The 19,711-nt window shown below is 44.9% G+C and overlaps 1 protein-coding gene across 3 annotated transcripts; it reads right to left on the reverse strand.

The window, feature by feature from the left end:
* Positions 1 to 2,714: 2,714 nt before the first annotated feature.
* LOC310666884 (G-protein coupled receptor 54-like) lies at positions 2,715 to 14,971 on the reverse strand. 3 transcript variants are annotated; one of them, XM_083418433.1, is made up of 7 exons: positions 14,947 to 14,971; positions 11,628 to 11,826; positions 10,683 to 11,074; positions 6,814 to 6,938; positions 5,858 to 5,993; positions 4,768 to 5,006; positions 2,715 to 3,505 (listed from the first exon to the last, which is right to left on the reverse strand). In XM_083418433.1, the coding sequence occupies exons 3-7, from the start codon at positions 10,984 to 10,986 to the stop codon at positions 3,140 to 3,142; spliced, it is 1,170 nt and encodes a 389-aa protein (XP_083274559.1). In that variant the 5' UTR covers positions 10,987 to 11,074; positions 11,628 to 11,826; positions 14,947 to 14,971; the 3' UTR covers positions 2,715 to 3,139. The 3 variants fall into 3 exon arrangements, with proteins under 3 accessions (XP_083274559.1, XP_083274561.1, XP_083274560.1); XM_083418435.1 differs by lacking the exon at positions 14,947 to 14,971 and having other exon boundaries at positions 2,715 to 3,376; positions 11,628 to 13,723; XM_083418434.1 differs by lacking the exons at positions 11,628 to 11,826; positions 14,947 to 14,971 and adding an exon at positions 11,323 to 11,605.
* Between the last annotated feature and the right edge of the window lie 4,740 nt (positions 14,972 to 19,711).

Genomic DNA, 19,711 nt, shown 5'->3' on the forward strand with positions numbered 1-19,711 from the left:
TGAAAGTTCAGACATAGGCTCTAAATATTTTATAAACATGCAAATAAACCACTTACTGGCTATAGGAAATCAGGTACCTGCACCTTTAGTTGTTTTGGAATACCTTCTCTGTGGGTTGCAAAGATGTTAGGCACATTAGCCAAGCAAAGTGAGGAGCTTTGCAAGCTACAGAGAATATGCTCCAGGACAACCACAGGCACATGTTTCCAATCGCCTGTTCATGTAATCCCTATGGTTCCTTGTTTCTGACTGGGCTACTGATATAACCCCACTTCTACGCATGTTTTCTTATAAGTCAGTCCTACTGAATATAATGCACACTCTAAGCTGACAGAATATGCTTAATTAGATGATTTATCAGAAAAAATAAAGAATAAATCAAAACAGGAATTTGTTTCTAAATGGGAGGTTTTCAAAGAATATCTGAAAAATAAATATAGTAGTTTAAATTCTGTTGCAGCATTTGAGGAACTTCAGTAATAGTTGTAAGGTAGATATAAGAAATTAGATTTAATGAGAATAAGTTTAATTATAAAAAAATGTGTAATGGCAATAAGTAATATGAATTTGAAGTATGGAATAGACAGGAGGTTGGGTCTTTAGTGTTAAGACCAATAGATGTTTTATTGTTTGCTAAGAATATTATGTGTCTATGGTTATTTTTGTAATTTGTGTATAATTTGGTATTTGTGTTTTTTGTTTGTTTGTCTTTCTTGTTGTATAAATAAAAAACTTTAAAAAAAATAAGTGTGCATAGGATCTTATACTTAACCACTGTGATAACTAACAGTAACAGCTAGTGCCCATTAGAACTGGCAGGACAGAAGGCAGAGAGAGTAATAGTAGGTGGAGCCAGGGCCAATGACCAGTGTAGCGAACCAGTTCTAGTTCTTCCCTCTTCCTCCTCCTTCCTGCTGATTTATACAAGGGGCAACAGAAAGTTGATGAACAGAAACAGATGCACATGTATGCACTCACGAAACCCCACATGGATTCTTGCTAGTCTGCAAAAACCATTTCCTTCTCCATAGAACCTGCAGCACAGTAAGGAGGTCGACTAGGGTTGCCATATTTCAAAAAGTAAAAACCAGGAGCACCCAAAACGGTTGAGCTTCTTTAAAGGAAAACCCTCATGGCAGCCCTAAGGTTGACTACTTACATCTTAACAAAGTGTTGACAATGGCTACATAAAAGCAGTTCTTCTTTGGGCACCAATGTGCTTAGTTTGGACCTTTTTAAAATGTGCATTCCAGATTAATTGGGTATTAACAGCACAATCCCAGGCATTTTTACTGAGAAGCCTCACTGAGTTCCCATCATAGCTGTCAACCGTCCCTTATTTGGTGGGAAACTCCCTTATCCCAGCGCCATGTCCCACCGCTGTCCCTTATTGATGATGTCCCTTACATTTCCCGGGTTTCAAAGGAAGCAGCTCCTCTCCCTCCCTCCCTGCCGGCCAGGGAGGAGGGAGGCTCCAACTGTGTTGCCTGGCTGCCCGGTCTGCCCCCCTCCGGCCTCCTCTCACCAGCCTCGGCCCGCAGGAGCCTCTTCCCGCTGGGACTGGCAGGAGCCTCGGGCCCTTCCGCCACCATCCTCCTCGCAGCTGCCAAACTGAGCGTCTCTGCCTGGGGCCTCCCCTCTGCCCCCCGCCGCTCCCACTAGGCCGTACTGTGGCTGCACCACCGAAGGACCCAGATGAGATGGGCAGCCTGGTGCGGCCTATGAATTGCTGAGGAGCCTTGAGAGAAGAGCGAGGGCAACTATAGAGAAAGCAGTTCAGAGAGAGGAGGTGGAGGCGGAGGCGCGGGCAGGTGTTCCAAGGGCTAACCATAGAAAGGGAAAGCGGAGGAAGGACCGCAAGCGCTTCTCCCATAGATTTGTAGTGGTAGACTAGCATAGATGGTCTGATCTGTGGGTTTACTTCGGGCGCTATTCCCCCCCCCCCCGCTTCCTCCCGCCCCGCCTGATGGAACTGAGAGCTGCAGATGGAGCACGAGAGAAAAGATACAGAACTGTAGCAGCATCTTCGTAGCTTGGACTTTGTTTTGCGCGAGAAGTGGCTGCTGCTTGTAGTTATTTAATTGCAGTGTTTCATCAGCTGGTGTCTTGAGCAGCAACCTCTGGAAATGAAGGGCTAAAAACCAGCACTGCTCTCCAAAATTATCTGGTCCCTATTAACTTTGTATTTCAGCTGGTTGACTAAAATCCCTTATTTTGGCTGCTGATCCCTTATTTTCGAGGCTGCTGGTCCCTTATTTTCAAATCTGTAAGTTGACAGCTATGGAAGTTCCCATATAAGCAACAGGACTGCAGCCTGAAACATCGACCAGTAGGTGGCCCTTGAGAACACAGAACAATGTGCAGAATGAACCCACCAGGAGGAGCAATAGCTGTTGATAATGTAATTTTCCAGAACTTCGGGTGAAATTATTGTGGCTACTGCTCACTTCAACCTGCCTACGCAACACCTTCTAATGAGAATGACGAGAGGGAACATTTTGTGCTTTTTGACCTCTGGATTATCCCATCTTCCTGGCAGGAGACAGGTGAAACATCTTAAAAGGAGGTTGCTACTATCTAATGTCTGTCTGCAGTGGTATGGACAATGGAACCTCTGCTGCTGGCCCTGTGGCAGTGTGGTGTAGTGGTTACAGTGCTGGATGAGTAGAACCTGGGAAACACAGGTTGTAAATTTATTTAAGCCTCGGAGGAAATGCAGTTTGAAAAAGCTTTATTCTTACATTTGAAGGTCCAGGATAAATCCAAGATGGAGTGCCAAACACAAAACCATGTTTTGAAGAAGGCAGAGTACACTCATGTTATCCACTCCACAAACACAAAAAGAGAGGCTTGCTTCTGCTAATCTTGTGGCATAGCACTTCGGTTCAGATTTCTGCATCATTTAAGTTAAAACGAAAATCCACAATCAGACCTTCCCCCAAGGCATTATTACTGTGTATCGATGAACTAAAATCCTTAGTGTTCTGGTTATTGTATTGAAATAACCACTAATTTCTCTCTGTGAGACCCTTGATGGCTTACAGGTCATCTTGCTCTACGTCTTTGTTCTTCTCGGCATCCTTTGGCAGTGCAGACCAGGCAGAATCGTTCATGGCAGAAGCCAGGTCAGGCGAAAGGGTTAAGTTCCCTCCATGACAAATTTCACTTCCGCATTGCGGCAGCCTGAGTGCACGCCATTGTCCCCAACCCGCTGCCGGAACAGGAAGGGGAAAGCCTTCTTGAAGGATTTGCGGAAGCTGTCTCCCATGAAAGCATAGACAATGGGGTTGAGAGACGAGTTGGCATATGACATGCAATTGGCCCACGTCTTGATCTTGTAGGTCTCATAGTTGGCCTGGAAGTGGCGGTAGAAGCCCTGGAAGAGCAAGTAAAGCTGGATAGGACCCCAGCAAATGGTGAACAGCAGCACAATCACCACCACCATCTTGGAAATCTTGGCCCTCATGGCAGCTGAGCGCTCAGACATATGTTGCACCTGCTGGGACTGAACAGAAAAGTCACAGGTGGTCCACCCAGTGTAAGAGAATAGGAAGAGCCCTGGTGGATCACACCAAAGGCCCATCTAAACCCAGCATCCTTTTCTCAGATTCCTATTGGAAGCCTGAAAGCAGGACATGCATGTAACAGCACTCTGCCCACACAGCATTATGAGAGAGGGAGATCCACTTTCTCCATGCCATGCAGGATTTTATAAATTTCTATCATGCCCCCACCCTGATCATTTTTTTAAACTGAAAAGCCCCCAGTGTTGTAACCTTTCCTCATAAGGGAGATGCTCCAACCCTTTGATCATTTTAGTTGCCCTTTTTGGAAACTTGCTACACGATAAGAGAATAGGGGAGGAATTTGACGTCCTGCTCTTCTACTTGTTGCATCAGTGAAAGCCTTTCAGCTTAGCAGGTGGAATGACCCCCCTCTCTCCTCCCCACATGCCTTGTTCCAAGGGTTCTCCCGACCCCCCTAATCACCACCCACCAAATAGGAGGCCTGGAGGGGAGGCGGGAAAGCCCCATTATGCAAGTGGAATAATAATAATAATAATAATAATAATAATAATAATAATATTTATACCCCACCCATCTGGCTGGGTTTTCCCAGCCACTCTGGGAGGCCTTGAACAAAATATTTAATATACAATAAAAATTAAAAATATAATAAAATTCAGTCCTTGTGCAGGACTTATGTTGACAGGCAGGGCCAGATTAAGACCTATAGAGGCCCTAAGCACTTAAAAGATTTTGGTGCCCCCATATATATCTAATTCAAAATATAAACATGTGAGCCTTGGTGGACCAGGTGGCAGTTTACCAGATTAATCTCTATTATTATTATTATTATTATTATTATTATTATTATTATTATTATTATTTCTTTTTATTCTTGCACAGATATATATGTAATTTTTTCATTTATTGTGGAGGCCATTTTTTCCCCAGCTGCACCATATGGCCCATGGTAAATTCAGCAATGGAAAATGTTTGTCGTGCCCCCCCCCTTCCCTTGATGCCCTAAGCACATGTGTCTTTTGCGTAATGGTTAATCCAGCCCCGTTGACAGGGCTTGTTAGTTGACTCCTCCCCTAGGTGTTTAGTACTTTGCTTGTCTTTCAGCAGTTTGGTATAGATTTCATAGGCCTCCTTTAGAATAGCGAAATTGAAAATTTGCCTGTGACGTGTATAGGGTGACAGAGTTGTGAAAGCCCAACAAGAAACAGGGTGACCATTCAATTTCTGTCCACCGACTTACCTGGTAATCATGGTCCATGGGTTCCACCACAGGGCGTCCAAGGCGCTTGAGCATAATAGAGTAGCAAAGGCAGATGGTGAGGAGGGGCAACAGATAGACAGCCAAGAAAGTGTATAGAATGAAGATTCGCTCCTGGCTCTTGCTGGTGAATGCCTCAATACAGTAGGTGCGTAAGCCATACCAGTAGCCAACCTCAGTGCGATGGTACACAGCCATGGGCAATGAGAGAATGAAGGAACCTAGGGCGTCAAAGACACAGATGTCAAGCTCCTATGCAGCGATGCTCCATCTTGTAACCTGCAGAGATCAAAGCAAAACCTACAGAGGTCAAAATAACATCAACGATAAACAAACCAGGCCTTATTCAGATACCATGTGATTAAGGCAGATCTTGTTCTTCAGTAAATAGGAGTGGGCCTGTGAAGAAAAGGTGAGACCAGGATTTTGACAGCAACTGAAGTGAACGTTAGAGCCAGTGAAGACACTGGAACCACCAATTCTGCTTATAGCCTGCTTATTTCTTAATGTACTGCAGGGTATTAATTAACTTCCCAATGTCATTGTGTTTCTGTTACCAATACTGATTTATGAATGGTTACTGCACTCATCTTACACACATGTGTGCTTTAAAGAAATTATGACAATCTGTATTTTTTGCACCCCATTACTCTCTCATCTCACTGTGTATGATTATTCTCTATTAAAGGTAAAAAAAGAGATACGGTAAAGGACCCCTGGACGGTTAAGTATACCCACATGTAAAAATACCTGATAACAGAGGGTTGCATGTGATGCATCTGATGAAGTGGACTATAGCCCATGAAATTAGCTATTTTGGTCAATAAAGAAGTTGGTATTCGCATGTAAGCAAGTACCAACTTCTTCTTTATTGACCAAAGTAAATGTGTACACCAAGGAGTCAGCAAAGAAGCTGGTACTTGCTTAGATGCTGAGTGACAAGCCTGATGCCAGGAATACCAAACTGGATGGGTTAGGATTTAAGTTTACCTGGCTCCTCCGTATCAAGCAAGCGCCAGCCCCTTTCTTCCCCATAACATTTGTGTTCATAGACTTTGCGGCCCTCACTCACCAATCCAGATCGCAAAGCTGACTGCCATGGCTACCTGGGGGGTCCGATAACGGAGTGATTGCAGTGGGTACAGTGTGGCATAGCAGCGGTCCATACTCATCGCCATTAGAGTGATGCACGTAGCCTGCACGGTCACCTGGTGAGAAGAGAAACAACCGACAAGGGAGACCATATGAGACTCCAGCATACCTCCACCCCCTTCATGGGAAAGGCACTGTTCCCAAACAGCTGCACACATGTGTATGATATACAGTGCACAGACACTCGCTGTGCTGGTCCCGAGAGTTAACCGTGCGGTGAGGTCTGAGTCCAGTCTGAAGTCAAGGGTGCGGTATGGAGGATGTCCGTCAAAGCTGAAGCTGAGTCCAAGGCAGGGAGTCGGGTGAGGTCAGGAACTCTGGCAGAAGAGCAGGACAGGGTGCAGGCAGGAACAGGCTACCAACAATGTTGCTCCCACAACCTGGGACTGGGGCTGGCTGGCTTTTATCTGCCCCGAGGCATAGGGCGGCCCCGGTCCACAGGTGACTTGCCTCTCCTGGCCTGGAGGCGAGCACTCCTCCTGCGGGAATTTAGTTCCCTCTGCCTCTCTGCCCTGAGCCTTTGCAGCTCAGGAGAGGCTGGAGGGTTACTGGACCCAGAGGCAACCTCAGCTTCCCCTGACAGGGCGGAGAGTAGAGCACCTGCAGGCAATGGGTCCTCCATCACCTCAGGGGCCAGAGCAGACTCAGCTGGTGCCTGCACCTGAGGATCTAGCACAGGTGAGGACCCTTCAGGCTCAAGCCCCAGCCCCGGCTCAGCTGGTTCTGGAGGCGGGGACTCCTGTGCAGGCTGGGATTCCTCGGGTTCAGCCTCCGAGTCCGAATCCCAGGCCATCACACTTGCCCTCACTGCAACACACGTAATATCGTAAATCCACTAAAATATCACACATAGATTCTTCCACCATTCAAGCTCACCTGCTGCAAATAGTTGACGAATTTGCACATGAAGTCCCCAAACACCCAGCTGGGGAGGGGATAGAGTGTGGCGGTGAAGGGAACGCAGCACACTAAGAAAATTATGTCAGTGGTAGCCAGGTTTGCTGCAAAAGATACAGAGTCAACATCAGCATGGGACTTAGGCATAATAGGCTCAATAAAGACAGTGGCGTAGCGTGGGTTGTCAGCACCCGGAGCAAGGCAAGTAATTTGTGCCCCCTAAACCGTGGATTTTAGCACTCGAGTCTCTTCCACTAGAGGTGCGAGTGCGAGCGCTCCCCTCCCCGATGTTGCGCCCAGTGCTGCCGGCCCCCCCTGCACCCCCCACGCTACGCCACTGAATAAAGATCGCACATGCGTGTGCTTGAATCGGTATTGGTTGCAGTGGGAAGTTCCTGTTACTGCCTCCCTCCATCTTACTGCCTCTGTTATTAATAACAATCCAATCAAATGGGTAACATATAACCAATAATAAGTTTCTTAGTAACATCATCACCATCACATACAGGAGCAATTTATAAAAGATTTCTGTTTCCTGAGGCATGTAATGGCTTAAAGATACTGCTCCTGGAAACCTTAAAATGGTATGGAAGATGGAGCAAGCTAGTTTTCTACTGCTCTTGAGGGTAGGACTTGAGGCAATGGCTTCAAGTTACAAGAAAGGAGATTCCGACTAAACATTCGGAAAAACTATCTGGCAGTAAAAGCTGTTAGGCAGTGGAACAGACTCCCACGAGAGGTGGTGGACTCTCCTTCCTTGGAGGTTTTTAAGCAGAGGTTGGGTGGCCATCTGCCATGGATGCTTTAGCCGAGATTCCTGCATTGCAGAAGGTTAGACTAGATGACCAATGGGTCCCTTCCAGCTCTATGAAAGTTTCTATCATTTGCTGTGGAGGCATGTGGTTGTTTTGAAATGTTTTTACAATTCACAATTCCTTTGCTTTGTGGCTTACTGCTCCAGGCTCTTTTAGGAAGAATTGTGGCACTTAAAATTGAAACAAACAAACAAATAAATAATATTCTGCGTCATGTTGCTCGCTGGATGCTCACTGCATCCAGAATTTTGGAATAGTGACATTTCTGATGGAGCCCCTTGAACACTCCAGAATAAAGGAACATTGAGACCAGGGCTGTTGTTGCTAGTTACTCCTGTGGTATCTTTGCACAGTTCCTGTATAAAACTGCTTCCAGAACTGCAAGTGCAGGTGGCAATGGTGTTTTATTTCCTATCAATAACACTTTAAAATTGAGCAATTGCACCGATGTATCCCTACACATACCAGGATATTTGAGGATATTTGGTGAGCCAACGTGACAGTGATGTGGGATTGAGGATTGGAATGATCATTCTGTGATATTTTGGCAGCAGCGGACAGAGCTGTACTGTAATTTTTAAATAACTGTTTTAATAAAATTAACTAGTTAAAAAAAATACTTGGATATTTAATGCACAAAAAATAGGGCTGAGGACTTCCAGGTAACCTGTTTTTTGAGCATTCACACTGATTTGTTTGCAGAGAGATTAGACAATGCTGGCTCCTGGGCAGTCAGATGACCTTGCATCAAAGCAAGTGTTATCCCATCACTTTCCTTATTGCAAATAAGTCCAGTCTTTTGGGGAAGCAGATTTGTCGCAAAAGACCACTCAATCAACTAGAACTGTGCAACCTGAAATTGCTAGTACTGTATGTGTCTGAATCCCACCTGAAAAAGTGATAGTGTGAAAGTGCCCTGAGAGCAGGTTGCAGCCAGTTAGATGCAGCTTTTGGTAAAAGAATGTTAGAAAATAGTTGCATTCATGAAAATGGAAAATGGGTCCAGGGTATAATAGGGTAAATCTAGGTTAGGAGGATGACCAATAACAGACCCCAGTAATGACGGAGAATGAAACTGGAAAATAGCTCAGAAGAGGAATAGTATACAACTTCTGTCTAGAGCAGTCACAAAACCATTTTTGATGAGATACAAGCCTTCACACTAATAATGGAAAGCCTAACAATGATTATGAGATGGAAAACAAACTAAACTAGACCATGCAAAATACTGACAGTCTTTACACACTAAGGAAAAGCAGAGAGCAGGGTGGTGGATCGTGGTAATCAGACAAAGAAACACTTTCTGTGCCAAGGACTGCGAGTGGGGATTTCTCATCTAGACTCACCAAGCTATGCTTTGGATGCAGACGCTGACCAGCTTCACACATTATATTGGCTGAATCCCTTGGCTAGCTCAAGGAAATTGAAAATGTGAAACCATGGGGAGCTTCCCTTTATACTGTCCTTGTTGAACAGCTGTAGTATGGCTCATCAGGCAGCAAATTTGCATCTCTGTTTAGCTTTTTGAAATATTTTGAAGATGTTTTATCACTTCTCATCTGCTGCCTTAGGGAGGAAGGGTAGGATATAAATGTATAAACAAACTACTTAAATTAAACTAAAGCTCCAAACAGTGAGTTGTAGATGTTTCTCAGGCAGTTTAAACATTTAAGGAAACTGAGCACAAAAGGGAGGGAAACCTCTTGCTCCCACAATCATAATGTGCATGTTGTACAGTGGTACCTTGGGTTAATTCATTCTGGAGGTCCGTTCTTAACCTGAAACTGTTCTTGACCTGAGGTACCACTTTAGCTAATGGAGTCTCCTGCTACCGCTGTGCCACCGCTGCACAATTTCTGTTCTCATCCTGAAGCAAAGTTCTTAACCCGAGGTACTATTTCTGGGTTAGCAGAGTCTGTAACCTGAAGCGTCTGTAACCTGAAGCGTCTGCAACCTGAGGTACCACTGTACTGTGTTCCTGTTGCTGTTGTGTACTGAATTTGCATCTAGCACTGAGATACCTGTGTGTTCTGCCCCCTCCCCTGGTATCTGTTTAATGGGTAAAATGCTTGCTTTTTAAAAAGACAAGCTTATATATCTGGATGGTGAACCTCCAGCCCTCAAATCTAATTAAGCCTGTTACTGGTCCCATGAAGCTGTTTCCCTCAGACTATGCCTGCCTGCTCCAAACCTAGAATTGTATGTGGAGGAAGGTAAGGACACGGTTCAAAAGAAAAATTCAGGCGCTTAAAGTGAGCTCCCGAGGGTTCCTTTGCATGTTTTCTCAGAACAGAGTCCCACTATATTCAACGCTGAACTCAGTGGGACTTACTTCAAAGTAGACACTATAACTGTGGCATGCAATCTAAATATGTTGATAGTACATGGAGAGCTATGAAATTGTGAGAGTTGTTATATCAGGGCACCAAATTTGTATAGTAAATAATGGAAAAAAACACATTAAGTAATATACCAATTTGCAGTATTTTCTTTTGGTAAATCAACATACATCTTGAAGATAAGTTACATCCGTGATTATTTTAAAGTTAGAGCAAGTGTACTGAAGATACCTGATGAGCATAGAGGAGAGTAAGATTCTCTCAGTAAAATGCAATCAAGACTGAATTGTCTTAGCAGTGGGAGGCTGACCAATAATAGGTAATACTGTATTTACCACACCGGGTGGAGAAGGCATGTCAGGCAAATTCACTATGAGGTTAGTTTTCAACAGCCTTTCCTGTTCTGTTTATGTTATGGAAGAACTGGCAGTAACATTGGGAAAGGGCTGTGCATACTGGGGATATGAAATATTCCATTAGCAATCCTGGTTAGGACGGATGGGCACTCTCTGGCATAACAGAAGCCTAAAGTCATGTCTGGGCACTGTGACATGTGGCACGTTGAAGAAGATCAGAGAGGAGAGTTGGAAGAAGTTTTACACTCCTTCTTTCCCCCCAAGACACCCGTCAGCAGTCAAGGTGCTCGTGGGGCAAGCCTAGAGCACAGGAAAGCAAGCAGGCAGGGTTCACTCACCAATGTAGAAGTTGGTGGCTGTGCGCATCTGGCGGTGCTTGCTGATGACATAGATGACCAGTGAGTTCCCCACCAGACCAAGCAGCATGATGAGGGCATAGAAGACAGGCACAAGCCAGGCGTCGGTCAGAAACGGGGGTGAGGTGTCCTCCTCTCCACTGCTGTTGAAGATCCACAGCTGCATCCCAACTGGGAGGGCACCATTTGTGCTGGGCCCAACACTGCTAAGCTCCATCAACCAGGGCGTGGTGGGTTCTGCTGTCCCGCTGGACCAGGCCTCGGAAGGCGAAAGCTCAGCCTCCATTCCTGGAGCGAAGGGGAGGACCCACAACAACCCTACCTGGGCAGCCTTCCTTCCTAAGCAATGTGGGTGGGAAGTCTTACTAATTTCTCTGAAAGGAGAGAGAGAGAGACAGAGAGACGATGTAGCAGGGACTAGAGCAACTACTGATGTCCCAAGGGTGATCAATTTCTTCTTAGCCACAGGAGAGAGGGGTGTGTGACTTGCAAAGTCCTGGCGGGAATAGTGTTGGCTGCCAAATGTAGGGAAAGGAGACATCCCCCGTTAAACTTCAAAGCTTAAGCAGGTCTTTGGGTGGAAGGAAGAAACAATTAAGAAGCTTCCTAAGGTTTCTCCAACCTTTCAGGCTCAGGGGCAGTAGCAAGGTGATGCAGCAATTATTAGAGGTGGGGTTGGCAAAAGAGCATCTTTTGCGCTGGTGGGTTCTCTCTGCCTTGATCCCATTATTCCTGCAATCCTTCTCCTGTGCCAGAACAGAGACCCCCGCACACCCCTTCACCCTCATCTGCACCACAGCGTGCTGGCAACTCTCTCTCCTCTCCGTCTGCCCTTTCCACTACGCTGGGGGGTCCTGAGCTCCTTCCTGTACCAACTCCTTCTTTTCCACCCGCCTCCTTTGGCGCAGCATCCTTCCCGGGACTTACCCTGACCGGCGCTGGGCTCTGCACCCAAGGAGAGGCGCAGCAGGCAAGCTGAACTTGCCGATGAGGGGAAGAAGAGGCGGCTCTGATTGGCTCCCAGGGATGCAGTCCACAAGTGCGCGGGGGAGACTTGAAGATGCCCAGTCCGGGACGAAGGGAGCGGCAGGCAAGTGCACAGCAGAAAGGATCCACGCGATGCGCGCTAGTGTTTGGCAGAAAAGAAGAAGACCATCTGTCTCACACGCCGGCTCAGCTGCAACCCCTCCCGCAGAGCGGGAAAGCAGAGGCGAAAAGAGAGCGAGGCGATCAAATGTGGACGCTTAGAAATGTGAGTCTGGCGGACAGGAGGACTCCAGAGGTCTCCCTGAAAGTTACTCCGTGAGAACACAGAGGCCACTATTTTCCTGAGATGACCTTGGGTGTTTTCCGTGGTCCTCTCTGATTTAAATGGAGGAAGGAATCACAAGCCTTGCTTCTTTCTGCAGAGGTACTGAACTGAACCATGACTTGCAACGGGTTGACCCTGGGGATCCCCTCCAACTCCACAATTCTATAAATCCATGACACAAAAAACTTTCCCGGTTTTCCTGCATATTTGGATTCTTTGACAGTGTGAATGGGACTGTGAGTTATTGGGTGGGTGGGTGAGTGGGGGGCTGATTTTCCTTTTCAGCATTTCTGAAAACTTTCAGTTAGGGTTAAGCACACTATCCTGCACAATTAAAAAATGAACAAAATATTTATTTTATTTGCAAAAAACAACAACAACATAAGTACCCAAAGCTCAAGAAAACCCATTTAAAGAAAAATAAATCCTTGCTGAGTTCCCTGCTCCCTTTTAAATAAATGGCTTGCATTTCAGAAGGACTCAGGTTCAAATCTGGGCATCTCCAAGTGAAAGCACTTCAGCAGTAGGTGATGGGGGAGAAACTACTTCTGCAGATCCTAGATTTCTGCTGACCAGCCTTCCCTAGTCTGTGGCCCTTCCAATGTTGTGGGACTCAAAGTCCCATCAGTTCCAGAGAGCATGGCCAGCGGACAGGGATTATGGGAGTTGCAGTCCAAAACGTCTAGAGGACACCAGGTTGGGGAACGTGGGTGTAGCTAGACAGTACTGAGCTACATGGACAAATGTTGGCTCCTTGCCTAGTAATTGTTTGAAATGGTAGCCTGTGAGTTGGAACCTCTCATTTGCTTAAACAACCAAAACATCTATAGACCAACCTTCAACACCTGCTGTGCTCCCCCCCTCCCTTATAGTGAATGGGGTTATATAATGAGGGGGATTCTAGGTGCCCCTCCTGCCCCAATCACAACAAGCCTCTGAGGGTAAATCAAGCTTGGAAAAGGTTGGCACCTTCATGGCCTGACACAAATTGAACCTAGGCCTCCACTGTTTGTTTCCAACACTTGATCCGAAGGGATTCTCAAGCTTCTGATACTTGAAGCAAGGTTTGGAGAAGAGCCCTTCCCATGGTACACAGGGAGGGGGTCATCTTCTGTTTTATAATTAGGGCATGGATTTATTATAGGAACCACCTCTGTTTGGGGAACAAGGCAGACCTAAGCAACCAACCTCAGCCAGGTCCTTCAAAGATCACACCCTTTTACATGCATTGTCTCTTACTTTTGCCACTCCACTTATTTTGATAGTCTCATCCCCTCCAAATGAGTATTTTCCTTCACCCTTGAGGCATCTGCTTTCCAGCCTCTTAACTAATATAAGAGCATTATTTTTCTTTCCGCCACCCCGTCCCTCCACCCCCAATATGACCAGTTTCTATAAATGAAGAATGAATGAATGAATAACCACCTAGAATAGCAATCGTTCTCAGGAAGAAGCTTATCTTCTCTCTTGAATGCTTCTGAAAGGTATGAGTGGCTTCCTGATATAAAAATGTCCAAGTGTTTCTTTCTTTGCTTTTCATTCTAAGCCAATTTGACCGAGAGATGACTGTCTCATCTCTTTTGGGGGGGCTGCTCAATATTCTCTTCTTCTTCATTTGCTAATAAGGCACAGCATTCTCTCCATCCATTCCCTTCTATGATTTCTTTGGAAGAGCTTTTCATAGGCCTCTTAGTTCTAGTGCCATGGTGACACATGCTGGCATAAAGACCTCAATAAGCAAAGAGGCACTAAGGATGGGAAAGCACACAATGAGGCAGAGCCATATTGGTAATGAAGTATAAGGAAGGGGAAAGAGTGGGGAAATAACAAAATGGGAGGAAGCCAAGTGCACAGTCCTGTTCTACTCTTGGACCACATTCAACTCCTGTTTGCCGTTCACTTACTGCATCTCCATTGCTGGGTTTTTAACCCACGTTCACACAGCATTATCCAAAATGCATATGTATCCTGTACTGCTGGTTGATGCATCATTTCTCAAACCAGCTTCACACTGATTGGATTCCTTAAGCTGTTACTAATTTGTTTGTATAAACGAACAAAAATGAACCTCATACTAATTAAGCTGTCCTGATGTGAACAGCTGGTGGGGAGCGAAAGAGCAGTAAAGCACCTCAGGGGGAAAACAACTGTGCTGCACTGTAAGGTGGCAATGTGAAGACACCCTTGGTCTCTGCCTCTCTCCAAAGCTTGCTTATGATGGAGCTTCTCTCTGCCTTCCTCAAATTAATTTAGAACCAAGGTGTCTAAGCAGTGGCGTAGCGTGGGGGGTGCAGGGGGTGCCAGCGCACCAGGTGCAACATCTGGGGGGGGGGCGCTCGCACTCGCAGCTCTCTGCCCCTACCTGGCTCCACGGGTTAGGGGGCGCAAATTACTTGCCTTGCCCCGGGTGCTGACAACCCACGCTACGCCACTGTGTCTAAGCAAATGCCTGATGAGACTACCACAGCTAGTCCTTTTCTTAGTGGCTCATAAGAACTCATGGGGAGAATTCAATTGACCCATCAAAAGAGCTTGCTTTTGATGGAACTTCTCTTCCTCAGTTCCCCTCAGGTTAATTTAGAACCAAGGTGTCAAAGCAAATACCTGCCAAGGACTACTATGGCTACCACAGCTACCTTTCCAAGAAGCTCAAAGTTGCATACATGAACCATTATTATTTTTAATCTCAAAGCAACCTTGTGAGCTGGATTGTACTGAAAAACAGCAGCTCCCTCAAAAGGTTTGTGGCTGAATGTCATGAGGACTTGAACCTGGATCTCCCCGGTCCTCGTCTGACCCCTCTAGAGACTTCACTACACTGGACTGCCAATGCCTCATGGATTGCTCAATCTCTGGGACTGTCTGATATCACCTTCCCTCAGTCTAGATCATGGTAAATGATGGCTCAGTCCCCAGACCTGCATGCCAATGTACCTGCTGTGAGATCAGATTCCTGGATATTCTTGAACCTTCCTGCACCTGGGATTAGAGAGCATGTGTCTTGCAGGCTGGCTTGAACATCAACACCTCTGGTCTGGTCTATGCATAGAACAGAATGAGATAGTACAGTCTTCCTGGGCTGAGCTGGGGAGCCTGTGGTCCTCCAGATGTGCTTAGGCTACCATTGATAAATGTGTGTTGAGTTGCAAGGAGGGCATGGGTGACCACAGTCACTTCAACCAGCTGAATGCTATGAGTATGCATTCAATTCATATTCAGAACACACCACTATGACTTGGCCCTATCTCTGATCCAGAGGTGTAGTACAGAGCTCCCTCACAGACCTTTTTGTAAAGTTGATTGCATCATGATGTAAAACCAGCAGGATCATTCTCAAGAACACAGACTCTCCCCCAAAGAGAACAGCAGACATCTGAGTCAGAACTAATCAGCAATAAACACATTACCAAGCTGGCAAATTGGATGATTAGGAAATCAGCAGCCAAACACCAGGCGGGTTAGCAAGCACATCACCTGGCATGACCGTCTCTCTGGACTAAATTCATCTAAAGATAAACTCACAAGGAGCCTTTGCAACCCACAAAAGGCAAAATATTGTGTCCTCTCTGCATCATTGGAGTGGCTGAAAACCACTCTGCCAGATAAATATTTTTCTTTGTTTGTTATAAATCTCTTGCCAGCTTAGATATCTATCTCTGACGATGCTATATTTTTCTGCAAGAGCCCAGAACCATGAATTCCTGCCATAAAAATATATTCTCTGGAGGGCAGTGGTGAGGGGGAGTCCTTCAAACTCTGATACTGCAGAGAGGGCATTTCCACAGAGGTTGGCTGAGGCAGCCTTCAGAATCACATGCTGTTTGGCTTGCACAGTCAGTGGTGCCATCAGGACAGAAGTTCAGGGCCTCACTCAGCAGATTGGGAAGGAAAGCCCCCAAATTAGGCAAGACCGACTTACACATTTTGAAGTACATGAAGTAATACACATTGCCATTTAAAGAAGGGCCCTCATATGAGACTGTGAAGTCCAAGATTGCCTAACTTCACCACAGCTTATTTTTTAAAAAAAATTATTGAAAAAGAGCTTTTTCCTTTTCTTGGGGTTGTTTTGACAAAATCCTTCATTTGTCACAGCTTTGCAGTTTCCTCCTAGCTCTTCAATATATGGCATAGCTTATGGATGATTCCATAAAATGGCACATATCCTACAACACCACAGGAGATATTGCTAACTTCCTTGCCTTAATCACCCCAGACACTGTCCCCTGAGGCATCTTGGCACTTTCCTTGCTTCAGCCCCATAGCAAAACAGAACATCAGTGCCTTAGAAATAATTCCTGGGTTTTCTGCCTAGGTGTGGAGACAGTGGAATCCTTTTGACATTCTCTGTGCCTGTGAGGCGGCTCTTATAAATAAGGCTGTTTAATTTCAACCTACGGTAATAAGAGGTAAGAGTTGAGAAGAGATAACTCATCCTAATTCAAGGAAGCCGAGAGACACAATTACCAAGTCCTATTGTGTAATAAGATAGACTGATGTCCCTGCTCTTGGCTTACGTTGCTGCACACGTCAGCCAGTGAATGGAAAGAGACGGTTGAGTGCTTGGGAGTTAATGAATCTCCTGGGACCATTTTGTTCACAGAGAGGCCTGATCTCACATCCCAGGCATCCTAGGGCCCTACTGGACAAAAGCAGGGCCTTATTTACAGGCAAAGAGCAGCTCTTGCTGATCTCCTAATGCATCCTAGGGATGAAGGAATAGGACAAAAAGAGAGAAGGTCATTGGCCTAGGACTAAAAAGTGGTGCTAGATGGATGAATAAGCCAACTCCTTAAATGGGTAGAACCCTAAATTCCAGGGTTAAAATCTAATGACATGAGCACTGTTTGCAGTCAGCACCTTGATACATTCCCAAATAATTATTGTGAAACAATGTCATTGCAAGCATGTCTAGTCACCATCTGGATGCTGAGACTGCTGCATCCATATCTTCCCACCACACCCATCTTAACCTGAGCTATTCTCTTGTTTGGGGACAGCTGGTTTTTAGTGTCAGAGAATTAAGATGAAGGAAAACTGTCTTGTACCAAGATCTCCCAGGTGGATGTGCATGGGTGATGACTTAAGCCTACTTGTGGAAGCTTTATTGACTTACATCTGCACATTAGTTAAAGGGCAGAGTTGCCAGTTCAGCCTTCAACTTTAGAGTTTTGATATACAGGAACATGGTCCACCCTCATAAGTCGTGCTTCTGGGCTTTGTGTAAGAGTTGTGAATCTATTTGCCCATAACAGACATACTTTTTGTCATTGTAACCACAATGACCAAGGAAGCTAATGAGCAAACTTAGTCAAGGAATGTTGATGCAATGTGTGTGAATGTCCGCCTCTGGATTTAGAGCAAGGGTCTTAAAAGCAGAATAGGGAAATTAACTTCTTCTAAGGAGTTGTGGTTTTCTCCTTTCTGACAGTGCTTAAGCCTTAGACATGAATTTTAAATAAATGAATATTTATCTTTACTGTAAAAAAAAAAATCCAAATCGAAAGTGAAACTGAGACTGCGGTCCTTATTGCAGATATTAATATTGCACAGCTTGAAGCAATAGGTTGAATAAAAACTGACTTCTCAGCATAAAAACTGTCCAGACCCAAAATACCGTTTCAAAGCTTTAACAACAGAACTTGTTCCAAAACAGAAACAAAGAATGAGATATACAAATAGTTGCATAAAATCATGTGCTTATCCAAGCACAGGTTCAGCTTCTTACAAATATGAAATAACTCCAAACAGACCTGAAATCAAAAGTCTGTCTCTCTCCATAGCCTTAATTACAGCCTTGAGCTTTTTTCAGGAGTGGCGCATTTGGCCGCCTTTGTCTTCAGTGGCTTGAGAACAAAAGCTCTCTCATAATAGTGATTTGCAACTGCATACCTTACTCATGTGATCTAAGGTTAAACACCACATGACAGCTAGCAGAGATACATCCTAAGTTAATTATCAATCCACTGGGTGCTCAGAGAGCTCTTTAGTTTAGCTCAATGGAATTTTCCATGCCACTTTAGCAATACACATACAGAGCATATAAATATATTTTTGTCCATTTCAATGTACAATTAAACAATTACACTTAACAGTCCTATGCCCTGGTTCCTAGGCGTAAGCACAATTGAATTCAATAGGGCTTACTTTTAGGAACATAGGATAGCTGCTTTATATTGAGTCAAAACATTGGTCCATATACACTAACAGGAAATCTCCAGGGTTTCAGACAGGGACAATCCCAGTCCTTCCTGGAGATGGCAGGAACCGACTCTGCTTCTGCATGCAAAAGAGATGTTCTACCACTGAGCTATGGCTTTCCCCCTTTTATCCCTTTTGAGTAGATGCACATGGCAACAGATATTTGATACTAATAATCCAAATCTTGAAGATGAAGAAAAACATGAAAAAAATATTTTTGAGCTAGCAATATCTGCTATCAAGGTTATGGAAGACACACTACATTGACATATCAAAATCAGCTGCTGCAAGAAGTAGAAACGGGAAAACGAGCATGCAGTTTTTCAAAACATATACACATTTGGTCTTCCTTCTTGAATTCCACTGATATACATTTGGTTTAGGCCTCATCTTTCAGTTTGTGTTTGAAAGCTAATTTGGTTGTTATTTGTTGCTTATTAAGATTCTGTGTTGTAATGAGAGAATGTGAAAGGCATGGCAAGTGTGAAGATGAATAATTCAAAGTGGATTGCTTTGTACATGTTCGCATGCAAATGTAAAACTTGACTGGCATTAAAAAAAAGAGGTTTCAGAAATAAAAAGGATATGGAGTCATCAGTGCTTAGAGTACGTAAGAGTTGTGCTGTTGTAAAACTTGTTGACCCAGTTGCTTTGCAACTGCGGGGGCGGGGGGGGGAGTTACTCAATTCAGAGCACAATTACTCTCAGGTGCTGAGGTCCCCCAGTAGCTGCTACAGCCTGGAATGTGAAGCAGGGGCACTGGGAAGGGAACAAAGCTCACTACTAATGGAGAGTTATTTTCATGCAATTGCAGCTCTTAGTCTGGCAAGTGTCGGGAAGGTGCCGTGGACTGCAGTTGCTCAGAACGGTAATTCAGTTCTCTCCAAAGGCACTTATATGAAAAACAAGTCAGATTAACACTGCCAAACTGCAAGAGAAAGGCAGGTTGTTTTCCCTTACAGCCTGTGCAACATTTTCGTCCATCTCTGAGAGTCATTTTATATAGTATTCAATATGCAATATGGGTTTTGTTTGTTTTTTAAAAACCAATAATGCAGCATTTTGGAAGTTGATTTGGGAACTCACCCACCTTGTTCTTAATTTTTTTCAAAAGCGGCTGTCAAAGTTGGAAGGAGGGTTCAATTAAGTGTGTACCACAAGACATGGCTTCTGGTTCATGCAAATGATTGGAAAGCTGCTTTTTCTGTTCCCCCGTTCCGTGGAATGTCATTGTTGTTGGGATGCAATAGGTGCCCACTGGAAACAATGGAAGACACCTATTTCCCAGCAAGCTTTCCCAGCTGGATGTATAGCTGTCTTTATCTCTGTAACATTTGCAATACATATCAATGTGAGGAAAGGCTTCTGTAGTGTCTCGTTCCAGGTTGCAGCCCGGGATGGATATATTTTAGAATGATCATAGAATTACCATAGAAAAGTAGCACATCAGGAAAAAAGATTTAGCAAAGCCCTATCCTTGAGGCATTGGGGTATTTCA

The sequence above is a fragment of the Podarcis tiliguerta genome (assembly GCF_965153285.1).
Source record: "Podarcis tiliguerta genome assembly, chromosome: 2".
NCBI classification, from domain to species: Eukaryota; Metazoa; Chordata; class Lepidosauria; order Squamata; family Lacertidae; genus Podarcis; species Podarcis tiliguerta.